Here is a 12,589-nt window from a genome sequence, read left to right as displayed (position 1 = left end):
TCTCCTGCTAGACTGTATGCTCTCATATAGCTAAGATATTACATTATAATTTTTATAGTTCTCCAAAGACCTAACATAGTGCCTGAATCAGAATAGGCGTTCAATGAATGCTCAGTAAATTTTGGCTTAGAACAATTTCTTTGCATTTTTTTACTCCATTTGCAAACTTTAGATAAAGAGTATAAAAGAGCAGTGAGGGGAAGAGCGAGGATAGTTAATATGGCATTGTGTCTCGGGATATATCTCAGGGCACACTGGCAAGATTCAGGGATAGCTTAGATTAAAGGAGGTTAGAAAATAAGATTCTAGGCTTATGTCTCTCATTATACATCATAATATTCTGGGGAGCTCTAAAAAAATGCAGATGCCTTAGCTCCAACTCAGATATTTGGATCCAGTTGGCCTGGAGGTGGACACAGTCATCAATCTTTTACAGATGTTCCCTAGATGCCTCTATTGTGCAACTAGCATCATAGTCCACTGCCCACAGTAGAATGAAGTGAAGAAATGAGAGGTTAACCTTGACAATAATCCCATTCATTTGTTCCAAATAGATAACAATCTGACTATGTCTCCCTCCAGAAGTGAGATTATTACGTTTAACTATATATGTGGATAGAACTACAGTTGAACACTTGTCAACTATCCCCTTTGTCCTTTCCCAAGTAGTCAGAGCCTTTGTTTACTAATCATCTGTCATGGTAAAGAATCAAAATGGCACAGCACACTTGTGCTAATACCAAAGGCATTTTTTGTGGTCTCTTAATAAACTTATTTCTCGAAGCTGTAAATAATGTGGACTCCAAACATGAATTCCCAACACTGCCAAAATAATCTGAGTCTAGATGTGACAATCAATAATAAATCCAATAGAATTGGAGAACTTTCACTTGGCTGATCAAAGACTAAAGCCAAGATTCAGTGTTGATGCAAAATTAATAAATGAGGCCAATGTATTTTGAATTGACATTGAGCTAGATGTCGTAGTTGAGCTATAAGTCTGAGGTGCCCATAGTCTTGTTCTTCCAGAGGGCCTGCCCCTGAACTTCACTCCAGAGCTGTCCTCTTCACGCAGATGCTGAAAGAGGTTCAGTAAGGCATAGCCAGACCTCACCCTACTTGGTGAGAGCAGTGGATTCTTCATTCGAACAACTCTGCAAGTTAGATGAGGGGATTCACTTTAGAACACTCCCACGTATTTTGTTTCCTCCCCAGAAGACAATTGTTCTTTGGTTTGAGATTGCTGGGAGGTGGGTAGAACAGAACAGAAATAATTCTTCCTCAGTTCTCCATCTGTCTCCTCCTCACTTCAATCTTTGTTATCTTCTTGGAGGATGGAGGGGAGAGGCAAGGAAGGGGAACAGCGAAAAGCGAAGGGGAAGGCAAGGCAGGAGAGAAACATGGCAGGAAGGAAAAAAGAGAAAACACGTGTGCCCACACACAGAAAGAAGGGAGATTTCAGTAACAATAACGAATTAGTGTTCTGCTTTTGGCTGGTATCCATTGCTAGAGAGCTGGTGTTCCCCTTTGGGGGGGTGTCCTTTCAGATTGATTCTTCATACTTCCAGAGTTCTTTCACTGATTCCTTCCCATCTGGAGCAGCTGTTACTTCTTCCTTTGGACTTTTGTTTAGATAATGACACACCCAGTTTAATCTCTGAGCCAGTAGATGGTGCTGGTGGGCGGACAACACACCCTGTATGATGAGTCAGTAAATGCAGTGGCAGGACCTCCCTGTCAGTAGGCTGCACTTGCCAGGAGGAACAAGCTGCAGTGTTGTTTTTGGGTCCTGTAACCAGCTCTCCTTCCCTTGGAGAGGCACTCTGGTGCCTCAGGTGGTGTGCAACTTCCAAGTGTGTCCTTATTCTCCACCTTAGCAGGGGCCAGTGGGGGAGTTAGGCTGGGTGGGGCTGGGTTGGGTGAGCCTGCCCTCAAGCTCCACAGATGCTTTTAGCAGGGGTCAAAGGTCTGTTCCCTGCCTCTGGCCAAAACTGTCAGGGAGGGGCTGAAGTGGCCCCACTCAACCAGAGAGGCGGGGCTGTCTGAGACCCATAGTCTAGCAGTCTGGAGCAGGCCTCACTCCTTTCCACCCTCCCCTATTCTGCAGTTTTTCCTAGGGCCTCTGCTTGCCAGTAGGCAGGACCTCAAGTCAGCTGAGCTCCTATGACTGGGATGCAGGTGGAGGTTTCCTGCCCAGGGTCCCAGCCTGAGCTGGGAGTGTGGCCTTCCCATGGGAGGGTTGCCCCTCGAGCACAACACAGCTAGGCCCCACTCTGATCTGCCCCCAAAGGCACACACACCTCAGTAGACTAATTCACAAATATCCCCTCTGTGCCCCCGGGCAATGTGATCAAGACCTGGGTGTAAGGGATCTGGCCTGCAGGCCCTGGACATCAATCCCTGACCATGCCAGGCAGAAGAATGCTGGTCCCAAGTCACCCACAGGGTGCCCACGCTGGATCAATGTCCCTCTGCCTCGGGATTTGCCCTGCTCCCCTGGAGTCATGGGGCAAGCAGCACCAGGAAGGGCTGGTGGGTGGGGAGCTCGCATTCCGAGCACCCCTCAGTCCACTGCAGGGCCCCAAAAGGAAAGATCCGAGCCCCATTCCCTGTGGATGTCTCCGAGCAGTGGTTACATTGTCTCGCAAGACGAGTCCTGAGGAGTTGAGGCCCCCCAGGGAGGACGAAGGCAATATGGTGCCTGCCGGCTGGCTGTCTGGCTATGGGGCTAGAGGTGCCCTGAGGGAGCTGGGAGCAAGAGGCTCTCCGCTCACTGGCGGCAGCTGTCTCTGGGCTGGTGTCTGCAGGTCTCTGCAGCATCTCGGGAGCCCACCAGCAATCTGAGGGGCAAGGGAGGGGAATTTTAACCACTCCACCTACCCTTCTCGCTGGCCTCCAAGCCTCTCTCATAGAGCTTAATCCCTGCCCGATGCCTTTCTCCTTCCAGTTCTACTCCACAACCTCTTCCTGTGGAATCTCCTGTAGGTTCAGGTGCACTTCCTTCTGACCCTCATCTGATTTATGTTTGTCTGTTTGTTTTTTTCTCTTTCATCTAAAATTTCTCCTCGCAGAGACGCTCTCGCTGGAGGTGCTTCTCGTCTGCCATCTTGCCTCCTCCCTCACAATAATGAATTAGAATCAGAACTTTTGAACTGGGGGGTTCCTCACACATTGTATAGTTTGACACCCGCATTTTACAGATAAGGGAATTGAGTGCCAGAAAGACTATAGGATTTACACAAAGTGACACAACGGTCAGGGGCCGAGCTGGACAAGGGAAGTCAGGTGTCCACCTACCCCCTACCTCCTTCAAAATGTTTCCTGATACTTTCCATGCTGCCTTGTCAAGTCCCTAAACAAGAAATACCCTTCTGTCTCCTCCTCACCACCCAACCACACGACCCGGAGCCTGAAAGGACCTTTCAATCCAGTTTTGGCGGGTGGGTATCTGAGCATTCTGTGGGTGGGCATAGTGAAAGGAGGCATTATGCTAAGGGACAAGCTCACTTTATACCTAAATATAACACAAAGCTTACGTCTTCAAACTTTCCAAGACAGAGTTATAGAAAAGAAAGAGTTATAACACTTCCGATAATTAAATGGCAGCCCTAAGAGATCAATCATGTCTTCAGAGGCCACATTGCAAGACCACTAACGGTGACATTAATGTGTTTGGGTTACACTTAACAATCTGGATGTTTAATGCACTTCAACCATTTGTTCCAGGTCACCAGAGGTTAACAAGCCAATAGTGAACATAAACACAATTGTGTTTCATGAGGCTACGTTGCCAGTTTTGAAGAGCAAGAACAAAGTCCCATCAATAATCTTCACTTGCTTCTAGGAGCAAGTTGGTACACGTTGAATAAAAACACTGATACTCACTGTTGTGTTTGAAGATCCTTATGGTTGCACCTGAGAGTCGGGCCCCAAGTACAAGAGATGTGTGGTTTAACTCATCACTTAAAATGAGGCATCCCTGTGCAGAAAACAAGCACACGAAACACAAACCAATAAAGAAAATGAAGGAAAAACAACTTGTGGGAACAGGAAGACACTCTAAAACCTATAACACAGGCTCCTGAAACCCTCTTTAATTTTAAAAGGCCGAGAGTTTAATCTGATGTCTATATGGATATAATCCTATATAGCAATTAGCTGATGGAGATGGGAATCATACTAAGAGTTTATATCTTTACTGCAACATTTATGTATGGATTTCAGCAGAGAAGTTCATCTAAGATCTTGGTTAAGTACGAAGTAGAGTCTAAAGGATTGATCTTTGAGACGAAAACTGATATATTTCAGGGTGAGTTACGGTCTTGCTGGGAGTCTTCAATCCCATGCTGGATTATTTAATATTTGGGATGGATTTGGTTATTCCTACTCAAAGGGAGAGTCTTTTGTGCAGGACATTTCAAGCTCTTGCTTTCTGTTTCTTTCTCTGCTGTATTAACATCCCACATAGACAGAAGCATCACTGCTTTGCAGTTAAGCACTTTGAATTTGGGAACACATGGATGGCAATTCAGTCTGAGGTAAGTGGATACAGACAGTCTAACTTACTGCATAAAATAACTGTTTGAAGTTATTTTTCATTTTTAATATAAAAATTTCTAAATTGTAAAACAGTTTAATTTTACCAAAAATGTGGAGACAAATTATTGTGGACATTTTTCTTCTGTGGCCACACAGAATCTTTTTTTCCCTTATATTTTGGTAATTTAACACATGATGTGTTTAAGTTTTTGAGGCAAGAGCAAGAACAACTTCCCATATCTTCATACTGTAGAAATGTGTGTGCATATTTATAATTTTTCTGTCAAAACATTTGAGGGTTATTTGTAAACCTCATACCTCATCTATACATTCTTTATCATGTATCTCCTAAGAACAAGACATTCACCTACAAAAATCACAAGGCAATGATCATATCCAAGTTCAATATTTATACGATACTTTCCATCTAATGTGTAGTTCAACCTCAGATTTCCCCAATTGTCCTAATAATGTCTTACTGTCTTTTAACAAAGTTATCTTTCCTTCTATAGTTTTCAATGCAGAACTCAATCTAATATCATACATTTCATGTAGTTGTCATGAGTCATATTTTTTAAAAAATATAAATTTAATTATTGTACTTGCTCACTTACAATGAACCAACCAAAATTCCTATTCTTCTCAGAAACAATTTCAGAAACTCTGGCATAATTTATATTGTAAGGCTCTTTGCAATTTGTCACCTGCCTTCATCTCTGGTCTCTCCTTCAAACACTATCTTATGTTCTAGTTCCTCTAAACCTATGTACTTTACACATGCTATTCCCATTTCTTTGTCTTAAGGAAGTAACTTTCTTACCTGTTAAAATTCTGTTCTCATGTCACTATTTTTTTGCCCAGATTTTGCAGACCTTCTCAGGAACAGGTTGGGGCAACTCTTTTGTCCTTCCTCATCTCGGTGCATGCCTTTGTTGTGGTATTCGTCCTGTTTAGTGTATTATTTCCCCTATTACACTGTAAACTACATAAATCTACAAGGCACAGGTCTTGTTCATCTTTGTATGTCCTGTATCTTGCCTCATATTAGGACATTGTAGATTCTCAATAACTGGTTTATTAGATAATGAATAACATAGGAAAAATGTGTTTTTTTTTTTAAATAAATGTTTAATAAATATTTGCTACATTGCTTATGGGGATTCAGGAGCCAAAAAATTTGATTTATTTTATTAAAATATCATCAAAGATGAATTTTGACCCACATCTAGATGATCTAGGGGCTGCACTTATAGAATCAGTAATATCATGATGAAGAGATTTGCTGGACTACGCTGGCACATTTATTGAAAAATCCAGATATCCAATTTGTTTCTCCTACAAAAAGGACCTTCTCAGCCATACTTCTAACAAGGACCCACTCAGAGTTATAATTCTTAGGAATGATACAATAGAAGACAATTACGTTAACAAATTCTCACCTTTCCAACTAGTGCAGGGATATTCATTGAGTTAGTGGCAAATCCCATCCCAAAGACCATAGCTGCTTCTACATTCAGGAACTTAGCCACAAGGTCCTCCAACTCCTGGTGCTTATCCAAGGTACCTGCACATGAAATTATAGGAGTGAGCCTTCTCTTTTCAACAAGCTCAACATTGAAAACCCAGATTCCAGTACATACACATCACCAAAATGAAAACTCAAATTCCAGTACATACACATTACCAAAAGACCCGCACAAGCCTGTGCATAGCAGGAATATTTATCATTCCCTCAATCTAGAGACAAGCCAAATATTCATCTACTGTAGAATGGATGAATAAAATGTGTGGTATTTATACCAGCACGGAGAAAGAACAAACCACCGTTCCACACAACAACGTGGATAAACCTCACAAACATGTTGGTGAGTGAAAGAAGTCAGACATTTGAAAGAGCACAGGCTGTGTGAGTCCATTTATATAAAGTCTGCAAACAGATGAAATGAATCTATAGTGTTAGAAGCCAAGATAGTGGTTACTTTTGTTAGGAGCATGAGAAAGGTTTTGAGATTCTCTTGACTGTTCTGTTTCTGAATCTGGGTGCTCGCTACACAGGTATGTTTGCTTTGTGAAAATCCATTGAGCTGTATACTTATGAGTGGTGCACTTTTCTATCTGTATTTATAATGCAATGAAATTTCCAAAAAATACCACAAATCTTCTCTCTTCCTACTCTACATCCCACAAGTCATTAATTAAATTATAACCTGCTCAGAGGTTCCTCATACCTAAATGCCAACAGATCCTATGACTTCCACAGATACAAATAAAACTAGTCATAATTTATTGAATCTTTGGAATGTACTAGATATTGTGCTAAGCCTGCTATTTAGGTTATCTCATTGAATCTTAGAAGCCCAACAATGCAGATTATTACTTTACAGATGAGAAAATTGAAACTTAGAGAGGTCACAGATAAAAAACAAAAGAAATAATCTACTTTAAATCCAAGGTTTATGTTTTACCTCTCTATCACCTTTTACATGCTTGAGCTCTGACCCTTCCTTAAACATAATCCCCTCATGCTTTGCTGGCAGCAAATGTTGATGCTTCCCATGTTTTGTTTGATATCACTTGAACTTCTAGATCAGCATAGTCCAATATGGTAGCCATTAGCTACAAATGGTTAGTACACTGGAGGAACTGAATTTTTAATTCTATTTAATTTTAATTAATTTAACTTCTAAAACTATAGCACTCTAAAATATTTTCCACTAGACACAAATTTATTATTTTGATAGGATTACATTTTACATTAACCATGGAAAATTTAGTGTCTGAATGTAGGTGTGCTGTAAGTGTAAAATAGGTATCATATTTTGAAGGCTTAGTACAACAACAAAAAGAATGTAAAATAGTACATTGATATTTTTTGTACTGATTACATGTTTAATAATTTAGATATAATAGGTTGAATAAAATGTATTATTAAATTAATTTTACTTTTTTTTTCACTTTTTAAATGTGGCTATTGGAAAATTTAACATTGTATGTGTCTTGCATTGTATTTTTATTGGGCAGTGCTGTCTAGATGGTACATTTGACAGAACAGAAAATTATACAAGTGGAGAGATGTAATTTGCATCCAAAGAAGGTAGGAGCAGTTGCTCAGATTTAAGTTAGAGGAGTATTTTTAGCATATTTAGGGCCATTATAAACATGCTTCCTTCAACCTAAGGGTCAACATATTTTACCATAAGGGTCAACATATTTTACTATACAGAGTGTGATATCACAATTTTATTTAAGTTGATATAGTAGCTTCCTTACTGTGCTAAAACAGTGAGGTTTTAAACTTTAGAAGGTATTAAATTGTCAGTTCAAAGATTTTTTTTCTGCATTTAATGTTGAAGAAGACATTTGATGGCCAATCTTTGCCCTTCATCGGAGGTCACATTTTCCAGGTGGTCTTTCTTCTCAAACCAGAATGTCTTTCTTCCCAAAGTTGTCAGAAGGCACAGTAAAACGCGTACTTTAGCAGAGTCAATCTTACTCAAGATTTGAGGGAAAAGTTAAAAGTTTACGTTGTCATTTCAAACTTTGTATTATCAAAGATATATTATGGAGCAGAAAGAAAAACTGAAATTTAAGGATAAAACAGGGGCACATAATCATTTGCCAAATTTGCTTTTACCTAAAGAGACTGCATCCCAAAGGGCATGGTCCTGATAGCAGGTAGTGAAAAGGCCACCGACTTGGGCATGAGGCAACTTGGTTCTAGCTCCAGTGGCCTCTGGTTACTTCTGGAAATTTCCAGAGGGGTTGCAAGAAATACTGTTTTAAGCTTCCCTGACGTATGTGCTCTTTCCTCTACATAGATCTTTTGCCCTAGTGGGAGCTCGCTCCACTCACTCTTTGAAATCCATCTAATGTGTCCTCTTTTCTCTGATGCCTTTCTCAGCTTCCCCAGGAAAAACTGGTCATTTTGTCTTCTGAGACCAAATAACTACCACAGGGTGATTACAACACTTCAGTTGAACTGAGGATGTTCCTGGAACGATCTTCTCTATTATGGAAAGAGCCCTTGAGGTACAGAGATTGAGTGTGAGATCCCATGATTTCCACAGATACTAATAATAGTATCACGATGTTGATAGTATCATAGATGTTTGTCTTGGCAACCACAGCACCACACACATTTCTGCTGAGTCGTTAGTTTTGCCACCCTCAGTGCTCCTTTTCCACAGATAATCATCTGAATGGGACAAGTTAGGGGTAGATATTGATGATGTCTTTGGTCTCCCTCAATTTGATATCAGTGGCCTTAAAAGATATACACAGGTATCAGCCTCAATGAAAATTAAACTGTATTCTTAATATATTTGGATGCAATAGGATTTTTAGTCTAAATGAAGGAGACTAAAGCTTGTTGTATGCGGATGGGCACTGGATTTGGAAATCTGGTCCATTGCTATTAAATCCAGAGGATTCTTCTCTCCAAATCACTATGATGGCAAGTACTTGTCTAGATCAGCAAACTTTTTATAGAGGTCCAGAGTACAAATAGTCTGGGCTTTGCAGGCCATATGGTTCCTGTTGCAACTATTCAATTCTGCCATTGTAAAAGGAAAGCAGTTACAGACAATACACAAGAGAACAGGTGTGGCTGTGTTCCAATGAAATATCATTTATGGACACTGAAATTTGAATTTCATGTAATATTCTTGTGTCACAAAATATTATTCTTATCTTTACCTTTCCAATCATTTAAAATAAGTGTAAAAACAACCCTTTAGCATGCAGGCAATACAAAAACAGGCAGCAGGTGGAGTGGTTTAGTGACCTCTGATGTAGGTGGCTTCTGGTCTTAGCTATGAGCGGTATGGGGTAGCACAAACAGCTCTTCAGTGGGACTCCAGAGAACTGATGTCTAGTCTCGACTTCCCAACCTACAGACTGTAGGAACATTGATTGGCAAGTCATTAAAAATCTCTGGGCTTCATGTTTCTCACCGTATGGTACTTGCATGTCGTGGGGAGGGAAGGTGGTAGATGATCTACAAATTCTGAAATTCTAAGAACTTCAACATTCTTTGATCATCCCAGGTATCACCTTTCTGGCAGGTATTATACTTACGTAAAATTACTGCCACACCTTATTGAATCATGCTTGGTTTTGGCTTTGTTGAACCTACAGGGCCACGTTCTACACTTGCAGAAATATCCCTGCTAGTTGAAATTTGTCCTGTAATTTCTATCACTGTCATGAGAAGGGCAATTACCTTCTCAGAACTCTACTAGGCCTCAGGAAATTGTCCAAAGGCTTTCAGAAACCAGGACACATTTTCATTTTCTTACTCCCAAACCACCCCTCTGAGAGTTCCCTTCTCCTTACAAATACTCTTAAAGGAAAATAAAGAGGCTTGAGGGAAATGAAATAAAATCTCATTAATCAGAATCTATAATAATTTGGTCTGAGAGGAACGGGCACTGAAACCGCCCTTCAATAACGGGGTGCAAGGCGAGAACTGTGGTAAGGGCCTAGCAAAAAATAATGCACAGGCCTAACTAAAAAGAATGATAACAATTAATTACTGTCCCCCTGTAATTGCCACTCCAGAGCCACCACAGCTGGTGGTCATAAAGATTCTTACCTGCCATAGCTGGCATCCATAAAAATTCTTCATTTTCTCCGTAGATAGCATCACCTTTTCAAAACCTAAAGGTAGTTTTTAAGATATCTTCCAGGGCCTGCATTCCAGTGGATCAACTGGCCCACCTAGACCAGCTGCCCATACCAGGAAACTGACTCAACTGCAATTGTGACCCCAGGGACTGGAGCAACACAAGGAGATGATTTCTACATCCCTATAATTTTGCCCCAAATTAACAAACTGAATTGCCTAATCCTTTGCCAGTCAAACTATTCTTAAAACCCCTGGCTTCCAGATTCTTGGTGAGGCGGAAATTTCTCTGGTCTCCCAGCTTAGCACTATGTAGAATAGACTCTTTCTCTGCCGTAAAACTGCTGACTCAGCCTATTGGCTTCTTGGGCAGGGGGCAAACGGACCTGGTTGTGCAGCAACAGCACCATTTATGAAGAAGGATTTTACTGTGTAAATTAACTAATTGGAGTGGGGATGTTTATTGCTCATTTAACTGAGTCCACTGCTTTAAAACATGTTTGTAGCATGGATTTACATAAGAACATGTTAATTAAAATTTCTTTTTTAAAGAAAGCAAGATAGCAATTTCTTAGCAACTGCACATTCCCAGAGGAACTTGTAAGGCCATAAGCTGTATATTTAAAATATAAAGTATATTTAAAATATATTTTAATTTAGACATTTTGAATATTTAAGCTGGCCTCTCCTTCAAAAGCTCAGGTTAGCGAGACTGTACATTTTCTGCCTAGACCTTGCTAAAAATTTTCAAGAAACATAGGAAGAGCTTTGATCATTTGAATTAAATGATAGCAGAGACTTTTTCAGGAAGATAAATGGGGGGGGGTGTTTACAAACGATCTAGTGATTAAGGCCAGTGTTCTTAAACTGACAAACAAATTTCAGCAAATTTGCACATTACTATTAAAATGAAAATCACACCTGAAACTTCAGAATGGAACAGAATTTCCTATTACATTTAGTTGCATGGATTTTTAAGTCAATGTATCCCTTTAGATGTTTTTAAAATAAAAATATTGGAGGCTAGTTCTCAAAATTGCAATATAATTTGAAATGTTCTCAGCTAGGCTGTCTTTACATATGCACACTAGCAGGAAGTGTTCCTTTTCAACGGTAGAAAACTCTCCAAGTAGATATGAGCTTTCACTGGCACAAGAATTCGTCTTCTGGTATTCCATGAGTTTATTTTCTTACAAGTGAACTTATTACTAAGAATTTCTGGGTGAAACTATGGCAGCACAAAGGGCTTATAGATATGTATGCAAATTGCAAATTGTTATACTATCTCTACATATCTATTCTTAACCATAGGGTTCCCAGGGAAAGAAAGACCAAGAAACTATACACTCTTGTAGAGTAAAAGTGGAAAAGGGGGAAGAAATGAAAAAAAAAGCTCATCTGTGGTTTGCTTGAGCTTAACCTTTCCTGGATTTGGAAATCTGGACCAGCAATATATATCTGGATACGTTTAGCAATCAAAGCCAACTTCCTTCACTGATTTTCTGGGATGTCTATTACAAAGTTGTCATTTCATTTACAGACTCCATGTCCCAGGCATGTGTGGTGTTAACCCTACAAGGTGAAAGGCCACTGCATTTTGGAAACTTTTGACTAATTTTGTCAAGATAGTCAGCCATGCTACGTAGTTTCTATTGGTTCACAAAGTGTGATTCCCCAGAGAAGCCAGGTGAACATCACTTTGAGAACTCCCTAGAAATGCAGTCTTGGGCCCTATTCCAGACCCTACTGAATTAGAAACTATAAGTGGAGCCAGCAACCCATGTTTTTGCAAGTCCCGCAGGTGATTCTGATGCAAGCTAAAATTTGAGAGCCACGGGTTTAACCTAAAAAGTTCACATAGCCTGTGGCAAGCCCCTTCCAGTAGGCTGGGAAATCTGGTCTCTCTGCTTTAGTGGCAACATTTTGGAAGTGGCAGAACTCTTTTCAATAGACTGTGCCTGAACACCTTATGTATAATACATTTTTAAATGGAACTCATCGTATCCACACTGTTCTATAACTTGTTTTATTTTCTTAACAATGTATTTTCCCTTCTGTAGAGGAGAACACTGAGGACTAGGGAAGGCACAGGCCCTAGCTAGGGAAAGGAGTAAGAAAGAAAAGAAACTTTTTATCTGAGGAATGCAAACCCCCTTTAATTTTCAGTCTCAGAGAGGCATTGAAATGCAACAGCAGTCAAGTCTCACTCCCTATTGGGCAAAATAATTACCTCCTGAAGCCATTTGCTACGTGGACTCTAGACTAACTGATGCCCAGTAGCCATAAAATGCCATCGGCTGGACACCGTAACTCATACCCTATTTCAACAGCGTATAGCCTATCACTAACCAGTGTTATTTCTGGAAACCAGTGAGAATTCCTGTCAAACAACGTTGTATCAGCCCCCTCCTTGTCTCCTGTTGCCTT

General features: G+C 40.3%; 1 protein-coding gene across 1 annotated transcript in view; it reads right to left on the bottom strand.

Annotated features, from left to right (window-relative positions):
* Window positions 1–12,589, bottom strand: part of SPTLC3 (serine palmitoyltransferase long chain base subunit 3) — a 129,016-nt gene that overhangs the window by 63,583 nt on the left and 52,844 nt on the right. Inside the window, 2 exon segments of the mRNA XM_045528394.1 lie at window positions 3,886–3,979; window positions 5,979–6,103. Of these exon segments, the coding sequence (XP_045384350.1) occupies window positions 3,886–3,979; window positions 5,979–6,103 (219 nt within the window).

The sequence above is a fragment of the Lemur catta genome, chromosome 17 (assembly GCF_020740605.2).
Source record: "Lemur catta isolate mLemCat1 chromosome 17, mLemCat1.pri, whole genome shotgun sequence".
NCBI lineage: Eukaryota > Metazoa > Chordata > Mammalia > Primates > Lemuridae > Lemur > Lemur catta.
Note: the sequence above shows the minus strand (reverse complement) of the source record. Positions and strands in the feature narration are given on the sequence as shown.